Source organism: Tribolium madens, unplaced genomic scaffold (genome assembly GCF_015345945.1).
Source record: "Tribolium madens isolate multiple individuals breed KSU strain unplaced genomic scaffold, Tmad_KSU_1.1 Scaffold_3;HRSCAF=73;Tcas5.2_LG2, whole genome shotgun sequence".
NCBI lineage: Eukaryota > Metazoa > Arthropoda > Insecta > Coleoptera > Tenebrionidae > Tribolium > Tribolium madens.
Genome location: NW_025401006.1, coordinates 4,738,826 through 4,757,583, shown reverse-complemented (window position 1 = coordinate 4,757,583; position 18,758 = coordinate 4,738,826). Strand labels below are relative to the sequence as shown.

Below are 18,758 nucleotides of genomic sequence, written 5' to 3'. Positions count from 1 at the left end.
ATTTTGCAAAACTCAAAAACAAAAAAAATTTCAAAAAATTTTATTCTTGAGAAAATCCACATTGTATAGTACTTTATCATACATTAATTATTAATTTTTCAAAAAATAAATAGTTTACGCAAAAATCGTTTCGTTCCATACTTTTTGTTCACCTGGTTAAGTAGGTATAACATTCTATAATTTTAGAAAGCTAAAAATTACTGAATATGCAAAATACTCCTAATTGGACCGAAATTCCGCGAATCAGTAAAACCAGTAATTAAAGGTTTATTTATCTTAAAAGTTAAGTTCTGAGGTTAAATCTTAACCCTCAGTAATGAAATACTTTAGCAATAACCAGAATAAACCAAATTCCCTAAATTACAGTTCATTTCATCATCCATTAATAATAAAAAGATTACGCCACAACAGAGGGCAATTTGAAACGAAAAACTGATAATTTTTTATTACAAAAAAAATATTTCCTTATTGCTAAAAAGCGGCCATCAAAGCCAAAACATTACGTCGAAAAATGTGTTCTTTCTCCGTTATTTTCACATATGCATTGTTTACCCATTTTAGTAATTGCGAAATTAAAAATCGTAAGGATAAACGTTGTTTCTGGGCGACTACATCAGCGATAAATCATATTGACGAACTGAATCAAACGCAGAGTAAGAAAATTTTCCGTGATGATTACTTAGTAACAGCATATTGCCTCATTATTATCACCAAATTTCTTTATTCTAGTTCAACAGTTCTGCAATATGTTTATTCAAATTAATCGGAGCAATTCCATCGTTTGATTAACTTTTCCAGAGATAATCTAAACACACAGCCTAAAATTCTTCAAATATAGTAAACGACTTATCTATCATGTGATTCATGTTGCTGACCCTTACACGCAGTTAAAAATAATTCGAGTAAAATGAAAAAGCCCCATTATCGCAAATATTACATCATTCATTTAGATCTCGTATCGCCACCAAGGCCGGAATCAAAAAATAGACAAAATAAAAGAACAATTTCAAAATGAATATAGTGAAAAATGAAGCATAAATGTAATAAAAGAAAAAAAATAGTAAATAAATTTTCTTTCATTTAACAATGGCTTCAAATTTTAATTTCAGAGTTATTTTGCTGCGTATCAAAAATTGATTTATGTTCAATTTTTGTGTCTTGACTGCGGCGGAATTTATGCAACTTGTATTAAATTCTCATAGAAAAACCATTTTTTATTTCGTTATCTGGTGTTTCTTTATGAATTTAAAATTTTATGTTAAGTGAACTTAGGTACATACATACATAAATCACAACACATCAATATTTTGTCTTTATTTCAGTAATATTAGAATGAAATTATAATAAATAATAGATAATATTTTTTAACACCTAAAAAGAAGAAAAAATCTCCATTTCATCTTTTTTTATTTCATCTTGCGTTGCTAATTGTCTTTTTGCCATACTTCTAATTAAAAAAGAAAAAAAACAGGACAGATAATTTTAACGATTTATTTTACCCTCCACAAACCTTAAATGTTCTATTTTTATAAAAAAATAATCACTCACAAACACTAAAAGCCACTTATTTATCAAACCAAATCGGAAAAATCGATAACGTAACTCGTCTTCCCACTGCTCATTATTTCATAAACAACATTTTTTAATCAACGTATTTGTCATATGACGTTTTATCACTTAATTTAGCGTAATTGTAATTTCTCAACTAGTATTGTTTTAATCAAAAATCTTACGATCCTCGTTGCCCCACCACCCAAGCCGATATAAACATGTGTAGTATATAAAGAGTCACCAGTTTGAAAGTGCACAGTACAGCAATCAGTTGATAAAGTTCTAGTGCAAGTGTAATTATGGGAAGTAGCCATTCAGCCTTAAATTTCGGAGCCGGCCCTGCCAAACTCCCCCGAGAGGTAATTACAAAAATTGTTGTTGACCCGATCAAAACATTGCTTTTCTCGCAAAAACAGGTGTTAGCCCAGGTCCAATCCGAGCTCCTTTCCTACCAAGACAGCGGGATGAGTCTCATGGAAATGAGCCATCGTGGCAAAGAGTACACGAAAATTAACAACGATGCACAAAAAGCAATCCGCGAGTTATTGTAAGTGACCCAAAACCGGAATTTCGCAGGAATTAAATTTTTTGCAGGAATGTTCCAGACAACTACAAGATTCTCTTCATGCAAGGGGGCGGGACCGGGGCCTTCGCCGCCGTGGCCTTGAATCTGATGAACCGCACCGGCGTTGCCGATTACGCCGTGACGGGAACTTGGTCCTCGAAGGCCGCCAAAGAGGCCGCGAAGTACGGCAAAGTGAATTTAGTGTTTCCTAAAGCCGACAAGCCTGGAAGTATTCCGCCGGAGTCGAGCTGGACATTGAACCCTGACGCTTCTTATGTCTACTATTGTGATAATGAGACTGTTGATGGTCAGTTGAAAGTTCCGAGAAGAATTCGCCCCTAATGGTTTTTTTTCAGGAGTCGAGTTTCCCTTCATCCCGACCTCACCTCACGGCGTGCCAATTGTCAGCGACATGTCTTCCAGTATTATGACAAAAAAAATCGACATTTCCAAGTTCGGGTGTATCATCGCGGGGGCGCAGAAGAACATCGGCCCTGCGGGCGTCACTGTTGTGATCATCCGGGAAGACCTCCTCGGCAACCCCATGAAAATCTGCCCTTCAGTATTCGATTTCACAAACATTAGTCAGCAGAATTCCGTTCATAACACACCTGCTACCTTCTCGTATGTCATTGTTTTGTTAATTAAGAGTGAGTTTAAATCGATCGTTTGCAGAGTTTACGTAATGGAGAAAGTCCTGCAATGGATCAAGAAAAATGGCGGCCTTCAAGCTATGGAAAATCAATCGCAAGACAAGAGTAAACTTCTCTACGAAGAAATGGCCAACTCGAACAGTTTCTACAGTTGTCCCATTGACGAAAACTGCAGAAGTAGGATTAATGTGCCCTTCAGGGTTGGGGGCCCTCAAGGCAACGAGGAATTAGAAGCGAAATTTTTAGAAGAAGCCGAAAAACTTAAAATGTTCCAATTGAAAGGTCACAGATTAGTTGGTGGAATTCGAGCGTCGTTATACAACGCTGTGACGCGTGATGAAGTTGCGCTTTTAGTTAAATTTATGAAAGAATTTAGAACGCAGTTCGGTTAAATTAATGTCTATTCAAATTCCAATGTATTTATTGTATTGTATTAAGTATTTTTAGGAATAAATATTTTTTCAAGTTACAATGACTCTCATTTCAAATGTTAACCACGCCCGTTTTGATAAAACTCATTAAGAAATAATCGGAAAAAACACTTGAATTTCCTCAACGGGTCAAGTAAACAAGATCTGATCGATTTGAGTATCAAACTTAGATCAATAATTATCACACAATAAAACAAAGGTCAAGAAAAAACAAAACTGGATTTAAAAAATCGCAATTATCGAACGTATGCAACGTGATTCAGCAAATGTCGCGTTTGAATATTTTAATTCGAAATTAGTACAAAAACAATAATAACCCGCAATTTCGTTTTTTTTTTAATTTTATTTTAGTATAATTCCGTTATATTTGTTTCAGTTGCTACGGGGTATAATTTCATCATCTGAAAGATTATTCTAAAGCTACTTGTTATTCGTGCACACATTGTGAAATGAATATTTATTGTCTTTTCTCTGCAAAAAATATTAAAACTGGTTTTGTCCTCTTTCCCTATTTATCAAATTGTGTAAATGTTTATTACAAATTTTTATGTCAAAGGCCTTTTTTAAATAAACAATGTTACAGTTATAATGTTGTCTTTATTTTCCCAAAAACTACATTTTAATAGCTAACCAGTTTGCTAATGAGAGTGATTAGTATTAGACTACCACTGTAACAAAAAATTGTTTATTTGTTTTTGTAGTTTTTTTTTCCTTAAAATAAACAAATGTATAATAAAATTCTAACAACATAGGTATCAAATTGTTATTTCTTTTTTACTTCTTACACATTTTTTATCTTTATTCCAATAAAACACACCGTTTGAGATTAACTGGTTGAATTTTATACTAGTGTCTCCGCGGATACGTGAAATGACTCTTGTAAAATATAAAAAAATCTTAATTTAAACCTTCATTTTTTGGGGTTTTAGTTTTGAAAATTCAAGTATGTATACAGGATTTTAAAAAACTTATTTTCTTTTAGAGTATAGTGCCTTTTATGTGGCAAATACGACAAAAAGTTCTTAAGAAAAGTTGTTTGAATGCCTCTATACCAAATTTCAAAATCATCCGCCAACTATGTATAATTTTTAATTTTTTTATGTTTATTTCACAAATCAAAGAATTTTATTTTTAACAGTCCGTTCATTATGAATAAAAAATATTCACACTTAAATTATTACTACTAGATAAGTTTCTAGTAACAGATACGTCCCAAAAATAGCTATTTTACGGACTCATTTAAGTCCCTAAAATGAGTCTTTTTCAGACTAGATAATAAAATTGTTATTCTAGATACAAGTACCTAAAAACAGTTTTTGAAGACGAAAAACACAATGTAGTTGGAAGCAAAATGATAATTAACTATGTAATTAAAATAAGTCACTATGTCCGAAAAATATTCGTTCTCAAAAACTGCATTTTAGTTTCTCGAAACAAAAATAACTACTATTAAAAAAAAATGTATGTCAGGTAGATTTTTAGTTCTTTATAATGAACTATGTTTTTGAAATAAATATTTGTTAAAGAAGCTTTTATTCTTCGACACTGTCAAAATTTACGGTTTTTCTCCCGTGTAAGGAAGTTTTGACAACTGTTTAGTATTTCTCAATACGAAACGTCAGATTATTTTTAACAGATTTAAGCCTTGTTGAGTGTAATTCTTCTATTCGTCTATTCAACTCGTTTGAGTGTAAATCAGACGCTTTATTCCACCTCGTGGATGATACATCACTCGTTACACTCGTGGTTTAAAATTCCACTCGGTGAAATAATGCGTCCGATTTACACTCAAACTCGTAGAATAAATAACTATATAATTTATAGCAACATAAACCAAATGGTAGGTTTCAATTTTGATTTAAAAAATCCAATTAAAATAAAAACTCATTTGGTAAAAGCGACAAAAATAAATTTAATAATTTCTTAAAAAAATCGCATTAATTAATGCAGTGCAAAATATTTGTCTTCGAAAACAAGATTTTCAACATCTCCATTAAATTCTACGATAATTTTCAACTTGATGCGAACAAAAACAACAAAAATAGCCTCAAGTGCTTAAAAAATAAAGTCGAAATGATCCACTCAATAAATCAATAGATCTAATCGACGGTCACTCTATGGGAGAAAAAAATAGTTTTATAAAGTTCAATCTTTATTGTCACAATTAAAAGAGTCAATTAATAGTGCAAAATATTTGTTCACTGTTAAAAACCTTTCTAAAATAATCTCTGACGAACACTATTCAATTCAAAAAAACTGGTCAGTTCTTTACAAATTCCTCATTTAGTACTTATTTCATTTTTAATGAACAATATATTGATTTAATTCAAATACAGAATCACTTAACTACAACCGAAAATTATGTGTAGTTGGACTCGGCATCAACTGTTTCAGAATCTTTGGCATGTGTTGCAACTTTTCCCTTATCGGACGTGGAATATTATCATTATCATTATACGTAACGGTGTTACCGTCCGAATACTGATACTTGATTTGATGTTTACCGTCCATGGACAACTGGGATCCGTCACCATACCTTACTTGCACTTCTCCATTGGGCAATTGCACCGCCGTGCCCACCCCTGGCACTGACACTCTCTTCTCCTTTGACACAGAACTACTCTGGAATGACCCTACAGCCGTACTGTTCATGGAAACAGCAAACGAGGGCTACAAAAAACAAAAAGCAATCGCACCACCGCCCTATTTACCAAATTACCATCATGGTTGTTTGGGTTTGATTCTCCTTTCCAGGCCCCAAAGCCGGCCTCCTGCCTATTATAGCTGGAAAATTGGGACCGGCCAACTTTGATAACATCTCCTCCAAAACGAGACAATGTTTCAAAGCCTCCTGCGATTGGGACCACATATACTCGAAAGTTCCGGTTAAATTGCGACATTCGTTGTTGGTTTTAACCAAAAGTTTATTACCGGACGAATCCTGAAACGTAATCCCTTTCAAAGAAGATTTCGTCACGGTCCCACCTTCATAAAAAGTGGCCTCAAAATCGGTCAAATTCTCCATAAGAACACACTTCATTTTATCATTGTAACAAGTGACTTTCGGGGTTTTTTCTTTAATAAGGGCCACAAATTGGTATGCGTGCATGTACTTTTTCCAGTGCTTTTCCGGTAAATTTTCGATAGTGTATGCATCGTAACCCCCTTGTGGAGGTATAGGGGGCGGTGCCACTCCTGGAGCCACTCCCTTACCCCCATTAGGTTCATAAATAATTATTTTAGCCCCATCTGATGATATTCTCAAAACATCACACACGACGTTACGTTTCGCACTTCCTTTTTTCTTCATCAGTTCCACGACGACTTCGCCATCTTCCATTATGTGTAAAATTGAATTTTCGGTCCGGTGTGTTTTCGGAAGTAATCTTTGAGAACACAATTGTAACAGTCGTTGCGTTTTGTTTTTGTCACTTTTTTTGTTACTTTCGCTCGAACTGGTACTGGTTGTAGAAAAAATCGGTTTGTGATTCGAGCTGTCTTTGAGGATTCGATTCCCCCCCGGGTCGGCAGGATACGCGTTGTTTTGAGGCAATTCACAACTGCAATGACTCCGAATTTCGGAGAAAAATTGAGGATCTGAGTAGTTTGTCCTCAAATTAATATCATGAAATTTCCTCGAAAGCTGCTCCATATTTTGAGAGTTACTTTTAAAATTGTTAGGCACATAAATATTATTAATAGCACCGTCGCTGAAGGCGCTATCACGTCGGCTAGACATTGTGTGAATCCCACTATCATGAGTCAAATGTGACGTCAACAACTAAAATACAACATTATTTTTGTTTACTTTTTTAAAAAAATCTCACCTGTCCTCTTTTTATAAAAGGGTGCTCCAAAATCTGGTCCAACTTGATGCGATCTTTGGGATTTTTCTGGAGAAGTGAATTAATTAAATCTTTAGCTTCGAGTGACAAATGACTGGGCAAATGATAATTGGCCGAAACAATGCGATTTAAAGTATTTTTAACACCATGAGTGTCAAACGGGGGAGACCCCACTAATAAATTGTAGAGAAGACATCCAAGACCCCAAACGTCGGCTTCAAGACCGTGAGAACTCCGCGAAAGAACTTCAGGTGAGATAAAATTTGGGGTCCCACACATTGTCATGTGTTTTTCATCAGGACGTGATAATTGAGTGGCCAACCCAAAATCTGCAATTTTCTGAAAACCATTGTTTTTTATTGCTTTTTGTTGTTTTTCTGCCACTTACCACTTGCATGTCTTTTGTAAGTAATAAATTTGATAAAGAAATGTCCCTATGGAGAATATTGTGGGTGTGAAGGTATTTCATGCCTTCTACTACTTGTTTCATAATACTGCTAACTTCACTCTCAGTTAATGCCTTAAAATAAAAAAAAATAATAGTTTTCGTGACTCTGCCTTATTTGTAAGTAAATCCACCTTAGTTTTTATATACTGTCTCAGCTCCCCATTGTGACACAACTCCAAAACAAGATAAACATAATTAGCATCTTCAAAAAACGTATACAACTCCAAAATAGATGGATGTTTAAGTCGATAATGAATTGATACTTCCTGTTCGACCCGTTTTACCATCCCAGCTGCTTGCATCATTTTTTTATCAATCTAAAACCCAAAATTACAACATCAAGCCCCAAATCAAGTTAGACCAATTAACCATTTTTATAGCGACATTTAATCCTGTTTTTAAACATTTTGCGTGATACACAGAGGCAAAACCTCCTTTTCCCAACAGATTGTAAACTTCGTAGTCCTAAAAGTAATTATTTAAAACGAAAATTCGCTTTTTTAAGACGTAAACAAAGAATTATAACCTCAATTCGTTCACCCATTTCGAGATTCATTTGAGTTTGAAGGTGAAACCACGTCAGGGAAACATTTAAAATAACCTCTTATGGGACACAGAGGGGAATTCGAGCTTTGTTAATTCATGTTTGAGTCAAAATTGATGAATTTCAGTGGAAAAGCATTGGGAAATAACTGAAAACAAAACAAGTTTTTTTCAAAAATTGATAGATGACAATGGACGCCAACATAAAAAAAGTGGGAGATTTAAAAAGTGTTTGTCTTTATTGGTTGTAAAAATAATACTACAATGGTTTAAGGTTTTAGTTTTTATTGATAAAAAACAAAATGGTTAAATTAAATCAGTCTTTTATAATTAAAATTCTGTACCAGTTAAGTGATTAAATTAGCATCATTGCGTGATTCTTGTACAAGCCCCCATGTGCTTCATGCTGACCTCTGAAAAAAAAAAACAATAAAATAATAAAAATTTCAACTGTAACCCGAAATGACTACAAGTTTGCGCCATTAAATAGATAATTTAAAGCACTTTATTTGAATGTTTCTTTCTGAGAAAAACGCATTTAAAGTTCCTTAATTTTTGACAATTTTTACTTTTTAAACTCCGAGTAGGTATAGAGTTAGTATTAGAGCTTTCGCAAAAAGTCCAACACCATCGTAATCAGAGTAAAAAAATCTATCGAATGGCACCAATTTCACGTCGGTATCTCCCAACAAAATTTTCAATTTTTAAAAGCTGATTATTTTACGACAAAACTAGATGAGCTAGAGATAAAAGCGCGACAGATTCGTAATCAGCACGTTAAAATCTATCGGATAAGATAGGTTTAAACCAAATCGGGGACAAAAATCAAAATAATTACCAAATTTAAAATTGAACGATGTACCTAACATTTTTTACATTTTTAGATGTCCTAGAAACTCGAAAAAATGCATAAAACGTTATTAAATCAAGCTTGAAAAATTACGATTTTCTTGAGTTTTTGAGAAGGAGCGCAAATTATTATTTATATACTTTATAAAAAAAGGTTTCTGTATATTTGCCTTTTCTTATTTAATACCAATTTATACTTCTTGGAGTATAATATAAAATTATAATAATTGCAATTTTTTAATATAATATTTTAATTGACAGATCAAAATTACATCACATTTTTACAATTTGTGTGAATTTAAATTTTTATGGATCAATCAAAAACTCAAGTTTTGTTTCTCAAGTTCGTCTACAACCCCAAATTAATTGATCATACGATACAGAAATGTTAAAAAAATTGATTACTTTTTTGATGTCACAAAAATTGATTGTTTTATTAGATTAGGTTTTGCATTTGATTTTATTGCAAAAATTTTCCCATCAGGTGCTCACTTAGAATACGTGCAGGTCATACCGGATCTAGTGACGCAGTTTTATGTCTCCTGTACTAGCAATTTTATCGATGAAATAAATAGGTAAACATTGTGCCACACGAATGGAAAGCAGAATTTTCCTAATTAGCATTCATAAATTGTTAAAACCTTGAAAGAAATCATTTTCTAAAAATACAACCGATAAAAACACAAATAAAATTTCGGATTTTCCACCAGGCGTACATACAAATATTAGCTCACCACTTCGTCTAGACAGTAAGAGAAAAACAAATACTCACTTTTGCCACATCTTCGGGCGCAATTAAGCCGATGCATACTGAAATAAGTCATGTTGTCGTCACCACACACAGGGTTGTACTCAGGAGTGGACAAACAGCGGTCTTCGCAAGGAGTCCGGGGAGTCCCCATGCCAGGAATTGCAATAGTCGACGAAGGGGTCCTTTGTGTAGTTCTTCGGAAAGCTTGGAACGTTGGTCTTGGCGTAGTCACGAAATTTCGATTTTCGAAATCATCTTCAAAGATAAACGAGTCCTGGTTTTCGACCCGCCTTGGGTTCCAATTAAACGTGTTTGAAATTGGTCGATTATTAAAATTATTATCGTAATCTGGTGGCTCGTCCCAGTCAAAGCCCCCACGTTGCCGACTGGACCTCCGAGAAACATCAAAATTGTGGAAGTTGATATATCTTGAGTCTTGAGGAAGCTCATAACGGTAGGCAAAAGTTGCTTGCAAAAATGCAAAAAACACGACTAAGGTGGATCTCAAAAATTGTAAGTTTTAAGTTGAGTACTTACAGAAGCAAGACCTCATTTTGTGATTCTTAACTCACTAGGTACAAATCGGTTTAGCACGAACGCTTGTTTATAACAAAAGCAAAAGAGTGTCTAACAGGTTTACGATTTATTATATCTTGTCTCTCACACTGCAAGATGATGACTAAGATAACGAATGTGAGGAGCTTCTTTTTGATATTACCTTGACTTCGTGCGAATTGTTAAAAAGAAACAGACAATTTGTTGTAATTATTTGTAATCATAGTTTAGCATAAATAGTCGGATTATTCACTCATTCGAAGAATTTGATTAAAGAGAAGTAATTGTGTTGAAACATTTCATTGAACCGTAACAGGTGAATAATTCTGTTAAAAGCCGTCATTTAGATTTTTGAAACTGGAGATTGGGGACAAAAACTTAAACATATTTCAGTTACAAAAAAAAAATAATTTATTAATAAGCCTTGAAACGAACACATAAAAGACTTAAAGCGGCTGGCAGGTGCCCCCAAAAGCCCGTTGCACACCTACAAACCCCAAATCATCAAAAAATCCCCAATTATGTAACAAAAACTTACTCAGCCCACACCGATTGGCACAACTGAGGTGACTCTCATTTGGATAAGTCACCCCATTGTTTCCACAAATGGGGTTATACTGCGGCGTCGTGGGGCACTGTCTTATGCAGGCACTATACGCCGGCGAGGGCGTCGTCGTCGTAGTGCCGCCCCCAGCTTGCGTTGTCCTAGTCGTCGGTCTTGGTCTTGGTGCTTGAGTCGTCGGTCTTGGTCTTGGTGCTTGAGTCGTGGGTCTTGGTCTTGGCCTCAAATCATTATCATCGACATCGCCCCACGAAAACCCCTGTCTTCGCACCCTCGACGGGGATGCCGACGAGTGCAAGATTAAAACCGCTACGAAATCGGGCCTTGTATTAGAAAAAAACAAATCAAAAACTTACCCAAAACGAAGAAAGCTAATTTCACAAACATTGTGATAAAACAGTGACCCAACACTGAACGACGAACTTTGCAAGTATGCTGGCTTGACTGGTATCGTCTTTTATTTGTAACTTTGATCTGGGATTACCATTGACTGTCTAAATACAGTTTTCGCTTTTCTTTGAAGAGTTTAAGAAATCAATATTTGATAAGAGAGATATAAAAACAAACGTATTTTGGAGTGTGTGTGTTGATTTGAACTCGCGATTTAATGTGTGTTTATTGTAACATTTAGTGCAATCACTTGCATAATAAAGTAGCAAATTTGTGTCTAATATCATAAAAAACAAAATTTATTAATCATGTGTATTGTTAGTTGCCTATAATGCTAGTTTTTTTGCTAAAAAATGATTTTTTGTGGTCATTAACCGCCTGCAGTGTTTATTTTTTATGTTTAAACTGTGGGAAAACTACTACTTTTTTCCATATGTCCTCACCTGACTAGTCAATACCATAAAAATGCGGTTATTTTTTGTGAGGGGATTACCCGTTAGTGATTTACTATAACTGTTATTTGGCAATGTCAGGGTCTCCCAGGCCATTCATTTGAGAGTGAGGGACAGGTTGTTGTGTTGTGGGTTTTTACTATTACTAATTTACATTTTTGTTGAAAAAAGCAGTTTTCTGGTTTAGGTATGTTTTATTGTAAATTGAGTTGCATAACAATCAGGTGCAATGTAACAGTTTTTATTTTACCAATTTGAAACTCCATCAAAAATAAATTAAACAAATTCAATTCATAATAGTTGCTATTTTCTATAAAAAATCTACACTAGAGTAAAATCGTATACTATAATTTTCAACAACAATACTGAAATAATAATCCTAAATTTAAATACGTAAATGAGATGGTAGCATGTCGTCAACATTCCCCTGGTTTCACTTCAGCAAAATCTGGAAAAAATTGTTTGAAACATGTCAGTGGACTTGGAAAGACTTACAAGTGCCGTATTGGCAGTAGGCCAGTTCCGCCATACATCGATTTTCGAAGGTTCGGGGGAGTCCCGAGTCGTCAATGCCACACACAGGTCCGGAATCCATGTCGCACCCTTGCCCCAAACAAGCCGGCATAAGGGCATTGTGGGGAGGGGCGGCGTCGACTAGTATTAACCCTTGAAAAAAAAAAATGATTTGAGTGACAAGTGTTGAGATAAAATTTTATAATCGAATTCTTCAGTTATTTATTGCTTCCTCCGCGCTGACAGTGCGGAGATAAGTCGAAATGGAAAATTTAAAAAATTTCAGATAAAACTATCCGTGATAAAATTCAGGTTTGAGAAGAAATAGTGCTAATAAGTAAGCGAGATAAATAAAGAAAATGGTACATACCCAAGACAAAATAGAATGCGTAGTGTTTATGCTTCATATCCAGATATGAAGACGCACTAAAATCGGTTATTTATTTAAAATATTTCCGGAGGTGTTGTCACGTGGCTTCTGAGGACGAAATTATAAAACAAATCAATTTAACCGAATGCTTTGCTCTTCAGAACAAATCATTGACGTAATAATGAGAATCAGATCAAGGATGGTCTTAATCAAAATGGTTAAGCATGACTGTCAAGACTATTAAATATGTACCAATAATTATTCATTCTGATAAACTGATATATTTGACGACTTCCAACTTATTTTTAGAATATGACTTGATGTTTGTTGATTTTTAACCATCCAATTTTATGTCTTTTATTAGAACCAATTTAGATTTTTTCACCACTATTTTGAAAATCAATCAACAACACCACTAACCACATTCGAAGAAGCTTTCTCACTAACCACCACTTTTCGAGAAAAAATAAGATAAATTCATGTTCCAAACTCCGGTTACGATTGGCTGAAACAGCTCCGAATCAGCCAATCACGGGCCCGGACCGTGCATCGGGCACTAAGTCACCTTTCCCGAAATGATAACAAAATAAAAACAATTTTTTGCAATTATGACAAATTACATTCGCGATAATCGACCAATATTTTCATGGATTATCAAAGAATTTCGCCGAAATTGCCCCACTTTCGGCGCCAGAAATTTTGAAAAAATTCTCGACGTGACTAAATTTGCAATTATTTTTCATTGGTATCAATTTGCATTATGCAAGTATCATGACTTATAAATTGGAGTCAAATGTGCATTAATTAGCGTCAATATTCCGCTTTGGTGGTCGGATGACTTTTTATTGTGATTTTGTCATTCGTGAATTTTATCGCTGGGCCTTGGTATGCGGCACATTTTTACACTGGCGAGTGATAAATCCGTAAATCACAAGAACATTCATTCATAACTAGAGCAGCATAATTATGCAAACTAATACAGGCTGCATAAAGGTCAGCGCATCGGAAAAACCAGGAAAAATACTCGAAAATGGCGAATTCTGTCACACATTTTATTCAATTTATTAATCCGGTGACACAAATACATAGTTAATACAGAGAATTTGTGTTTGTCAAAATTTATCGAATTCTGTGGTTTCCTGAACTCTCATCAGTAAAGCGAATAAACATTATCTTTCTTCCGACAAAGTGTTCCACTTCCGTTTCAAGGAATTTTTTATTTGCCTCCAATTAATTGAATTGCGAGCTATTTTTAAAACTATTTCTATGTAAAACTATGCTTCCAGACAACACAATCTCGTCTTATTGATAATTTAATAATACAAACTTTCAAACAAAATATTATGTATTTTATTTAGTAATAATGATATAATTTTATGACAAAATAAAAACTGTTGCGCTATGTAGAAATAGTGGTGCGAATTATTATTTGCTAATCGCATTATAGTCCCTATCAGAATTAGGATAAAACGCAGCGAAAATTCTCCTCAAGATTGAAGCATATTAAACCATGAGTAATTTTTTTTTCTTAAACTGCCTATAGCTCTCGCGTTTTATTTCAAATTTATTCTTCAACAAAAAACATAAAAATTGTCCACTCAATAAAATGTGGAGTTAAACAGCGCAAGTATTTTTCGGAATTTAAAACATTATTTGTGTTTTGCAATAAAATATGACAAGTGAAATAGTACCTAATCACTTAAAAAATCAATAAAGTTGGAAGTTTTAAAAAGTAAAAATCTTTCTATGACAAAATAGATTCAAGTTGGAATTTTCTAAAAAAATTTATAACAAATTTATAACCTTTTTTGAACTGTTTTTTGAAAAAATTATGGTCTAGTAAAGCAATGAAAAGATGGAACACATGAATGTGTGAACGTAGTTTGACTCTTTTTACCAACTAAATTCAAAGAATTTAAACCAGAAGGGACAAAAATTTTTGAAACCTGTTTTATCTGTCACCTGAAACTATCTTAAATTATATTATTTTTATGTTGTTTTCTCTCTTCTTTTGTTTCAACTTAATTCTGCTTTAAATTTTTATTAATTCCTTTTTTTTACTTTAAAACCAAAGCGGATACACAAATTTTATAAGAAATAAAAATTGTTTAAAAATAATTCACATTTCGAATACAAAAAGAATTACAACACTCGGATAAATAATACCAAAATATTGGTGTTGATAGCTAATTGCTTGTACAAATTTCGTAAAAATCGATTAAAGAAAAACAAAAATAATTTTTAAAAACTTTGGCGCCCTCTAACTTTTAAACGGCGCAATTTGGCATAGGGGTAAATTGGGTCAAATCGCGTTATATTGACCCAGGGACTAAGTCCCCATCTTTTCGTTAGACACTGTATACAGGATGCGCCAGAACTCGCGCCCCACAGAAAAATTTCAAGTAAGATAGGTCACCAGGAACATGGAAAAAATGTTTAAAAAATTTTGACATTTATTTTTTGACATTTAACATTTTTTATGTCTATTTAATGATACTGATGATCTTGTATATGTTTTTTAATAATTATTTAGTAAAGCTACAAAAATTTTGCCAATAAAAGTCACAAACAGAGTTACAATTCAGGATACAGCTTTCTTGTTTCCTCTTCTAATAGCCTGTACCGAAAAAAACCAAGAACATGGAAAAAAATATTTAAAAAATTCTATCTGTAAAAAAAATTGACATTTATTTTTTGTTATTTGTCATTTTTTTATGTCTATTTAATGATACTGATGATCCTGAATATGTTTTTTTTTTATAATTATTAGTAAAGGTACAAAAATGTTAATGAAAGCCACAAATAACATTAAACAGTTACAATTTAGGATACAGCTTCCTTGTTTCCTCTTCTCATAGCCTGTAGCAAAAAAACTAGGAAAATTATTTTTCCAACAGAAATAAATAGTCAAAGTGCAAATTTTAAACTCTCATAACTTCGTAATTTTTTCAGATAGAATTTTTTTAACATTTTTTACATGTTCCTGGTATCTTACCTTACATGGCATTTTTCTCTGAGGCGCGAGTTCTGGCGCACCCTGTATTTAAAGGCAAAACTTTTTTTTTTAAACCTGACACTAATTGTTTTAATTTCAAGAATGGATAAGATAAGTTGTTATTCACTAGTTAATAAAATAAAACTAAATAAATCATTAATCTAAGTAAATGCGAAATTAGAAAAAATATTGTATACAATTTGTGTACGGTAGTATTGTGAATCTTAGTTTTTCCATTTTTTGATTAGAAATAATTTGCTTTAACCAATGAATTACAAGTCAAACATCATTTTTTTTCATTTCCGATAAATGTTCTGGTACATCAACTTTCCCTGAACTTCCTTATTGCTGTTACCAACTCAAGAATAAAACAAACATCGAAAGCTAAATTATATTTGTTCATAATTAAAAAACGTGCATTGAATTTCTCTTACAAAGCATTCAACCAAAGTAAATAAAAAGTAAACAAATACGTGAAATAATATATTTTGTGATGATTTTACGAGAGACGAACTCCACCCCCACCTGGACATTCGCCTTGGGTTTGAATCTTCAGATCTGAAAAAAAACGATTATGAAACATCAAACAAACCGCGTTTTATTTATATTCAACTATCTTCTCGGCAAAAACAAATATTTTTAAAAGTGATATAAACATTTATCTGTCGGTGTTAAAAATTAAATAATTGCGAAGCTGGAATAGGCCTTGATTACGACCAACAAACACAATTCGCGATAATTGCAGGAAAGAGTTAACACAGCCTTAAATTTCCTCCAAGCCAATGCAAAATAGACTTGATTGAATTAAATATATTTACTGTTTCCGGTTTCGCAGTTGTAGTTCGATAAGACACATTCGCTTCCGAACGATTTGTCGTTTTTGCCACTTCCATCTCCAGCACAGACCGGTTTGTAGACTTCTCCGCAGTCTTTGAGACAGGGTTTCTTCTTCAGGGCCGCTTTGGTGGAGCCCTTGGCCGGCAGGGCGTAGCTGGAGGCCACCACAGCGACTGTTTTAATTGATTTTTTTAATTTAAGTAATTTTCCAACAGTGGGACCACTTACCAAGCACAACAAAACAAACAGCGAACTTCATGGTGCAAATTACAGTTGGGGGACCTCACGACCTTTTATGTACTGCCCCCACTTCGCACCTTCATTTTGCATGCAAGATGATCTCGTTACGAATTCAATTCTTTTAATTAAATGGATGCAATGACACAATAATTAGCCAATTGTTCAAAATTTGATGAATCAAAACAAAATAATCTGTGTTGGTAACAGGATGCGACAATTTCGATGCCTGTTTCAAAATCAAAGTGAGATAAAATAGAGTGTTGATATTTTTATTTTGACCTCGAACCATTCCTTTGACATTGAATTAAAAATCGGATTGGACTTGGTACTTGAACGTCACTTGTGGAGAATAAATAAAAAAAATCAAGGGGGTTTCGTGCACTTTTTTTCCGGTTGTAGTCAATGGGATAAATTAAACAGTTTTTGGTTACAGATAAGGAAATTTGATATGACTATTGGAGAGTTCACGTAAGTCAAGAGATATTACGACTCTCTTAATAAGACATTGGTTCGAATACAACCAATTATTGCAACTCAAAAAATATACAACTGTCTAAGTTACGCTAATTTCCTCATTAATTTATTTAAAAATGTTTGTTTCGGGGACAGTTCATTCGCTTTTCAAATGCGGGAATTGGTGATCAATATTGATCAAAAATTTATTAGGTTTGGTGTTTTATAATGACTAATATGTGAAAGGTTTTGTTGACCTCACTGACCACTAACAAAATTAAACCAGAAACTAGAAACATAAAAAAATATAATTTATTCTAGACTGTTCCATTGATTAAATTTATAAGGACCCCCTGACAGTCATGTATTTAAAGTTATCTATATTTAAGTCTAGTGTTAACTGTTTTTAACAATAATACAATCAAAGTCGTTTACTTAATTTAAAATATGCTAAATTAATAGCACTGCTGAATTTTGGGTGGCCTACATTTAGGCGTAAAAATCTCATTATTATGATGAAATAGTAAAAAACGCAATATTTTAATAATTTAAACATGTTGTTTGTTTCCGACAATTACACTATTGCTGATTAGAAGTGGTTATTAATGAATGGATTAATTACAGCTCAGGCTAACGGGAAAGAAATTTAGTTAAAAAAGTTAATTTATACGAGCAATTTTCATTCATTAAATCCAAGAGCGAAAAAAATTGTAATAATTGTAATTATATATATTTTTAATTTCTTTTAATGTTGTAAACCTTCAAGCACTACACCAACAACAATGAAACAAAAAAGTTCAAGAGCATACAATTTTGGATTAGTATTGAGTATATTGTTTGTTTATAGTTTAACAAAAATCTATTCACAAAAGATAAATTTCGTAATAAGTACCGAAGTTCAATGACACAATTTCGGATCAATGTCTTAAAAAATGATAGTAAATAACGTTAGATTTACTTTCTATTCGCTTGTAATATTTATAAACTGGATTTTGCATTGACCGATAAAAAATATCTAGCAAAAATATGTAAATATTCTCTCTATTCGTACATGTCACACCATAACAATGAACCTATGATTGTTATCAATACGGTAATAAGTGAATAAACTTTACATAAGGCTTATCACAGCTTGAATTTATCAAACGTACCTATGTGTGGAAATTACAATAGACAAAAAATACATTTCCGTATTATTAAAGAAATTTATTTATATATGGCGACGTCTTGCGTGATTGTAACGCGAGGTTTACGTTCTAATTTTGTCGTAAAAGAAAACCCACGCAAATACGGAAACATCCCGTGTACTACATATATGGGGGCGCAACAGCCCGGGATATAAATATTTCATTGGCCTGACCCTGAAACTCGCTCAAAAGAAGTGCATTCGTACGATTTTAACAATAAACAGGTGAGAGATAAATTCTTTGGACCTCTAACTAAAAATAAAGACATAGTCAAATCTTTTTTACTTTGAATTTTTTAAAGTAGGAAAGTAATAGTTTTATTACAAAGTTGTGAAACGTTTTTCATACAAATATAAAATATTACATAACGAGCACGGAAAGTGATAAATAACGCACCAGCAGGAAAGTTGCGCACGAGGCGTTAGCCGAGTGCAGGCAATCCCGCGAGTGCGTTAGACACTTCCTGCAAGTTTTGTACACTATTTTTCCTTCCATAAATTTTTTTTTTCTTACAAAAAAATTTTTTTTCATAACGATTTATTTTTTATAACGGATACAAAAACACGTT

The 18,758-nt window shown here is 33.3% G+C and overlaps 5 protein-coding genes across 5 annotated transcripts; 1 reads left to right on the top strand and 4 right to left on the bottom strand.

Moving 5' to 3' along the window:
- The first annotated feature begins 1,770 nt into the window (after nt 1-1,770).
- LOC123007309 (probable phosphoserine aminotransferase) lies at nt 1,771-3,238 on the top strand. Its single transcript, XM_044402539.1, has 5 exons — nt 1,771-1,910; nt 1,968-2,098; nt 2,146-2,423; nt 2,473-2,740; nt 2,792-3,238. Exons 1-5 carry the CDS (start codon nt 1,851-1,853, stop codon nt 3,159-3,161), a joined length of 1,107 nt encoding a protein of 368 aa, XP_044258474.1. The 5' UTR covers nt 1,771-1,850; the 3' UTR covers nt 3,162-3,238.
- Nucleotides 3,239-5,340: 2,102 nt separating this feature from the next.
- LOC123007254 (serine/threonine-protein kinase PLK4) lies at nt 5,341-8,211 on the bottom strand. Its single transcript, XM_044402442.1, has 7 exons — nt 8,020-8,211; nt 7,863-7,958; nt 7,625-7,810; nt 7,434-7,565; nt 7,028-7,384; nt 5,920-6,981; nt 5,341-5,870 (listed from the first exon to the last, which is right to left on the bottom strand). The coding sequence occupies exons 1-7, from the start codon at nt 8,047-8,049 to the stop codon at nt 5,547-5,549; spliced, it is 2,187 nt and encodes a 728-aa protein (XP_044258377.1). The 5' UTR covers nt 8,050-8,211; the 3' UTR covers nt 5,341-5,546.
- A 99-nt stretch (nt 8,212-8,310) lies between these two features.
- Nucleotides 8,311-10,481, bottom strand: LOC123007518. Its single transcript, XM_044402867.1, has 3 exons — nt 10,174-10,481; nt 9,658-10,128; nt 8,311-8,449 (listed from the first exon to the last, which is right to left on the bottom strand). The coding sequence occupies exons 1-3, from the start codon at nt 10,187-10,189 to the stop codon at nt 8,403-8,405; spliced, it is 534 nt and encodes a 177-aa protein (XP_044258802.1). The 5' UTR covers nt 10,190-10,481; the 3' UTR covers nt 8,311-8,402.
- A 97-nt stretch (nt 10,482-10,578) lies between these two features.
- On the bottom strand, nt 10,579-11,344 carry LOC123007519. The gene is made up of 3 exons (XM_044402868.1): nt 11,110-11,344; nt 10,730-11,062; nt 10,579-10,678 (listed from the first exon to the last, which is right to left on the bottom strand). Exons 1-3 carry the CDS (start codon nt 11,138-11,140, stop codon nt 10,638-10,640), a joined length of 405 nt encoding a protein of 134 aa, XP_044258803.1. The 5' UTR covers nt 11,141-11,344; the 3' UTR covers nt 10,579-10,637.
- A 4,506-nt stretch (nt 11,345-15,850) lies between these two features.
- LOC123007549 lies at nt 15,851-16,755 on the bottom strand. Its single transcript, XM_044402917.1, has 3 exons — nt 16,539-16,755; nt 16,292-16,483; nt 15,851-16,031 (listed from the first exon to the last, which is right to left on the bottom strand). Exons 1-3 carry the CDS (start codon nt 16,567-16,569, stop codon nt 15,973-15,975), a joined length of 282 nt encoding a protein of 93 aa, XP_044258852.1. The 5' UTR covers nt 16,570-16,755; the 3' UTR covers nt 15,851-15,972.
- Between the last annotated feature and the right edge of the window lie 2,003 nt (nt 16,756-18,758).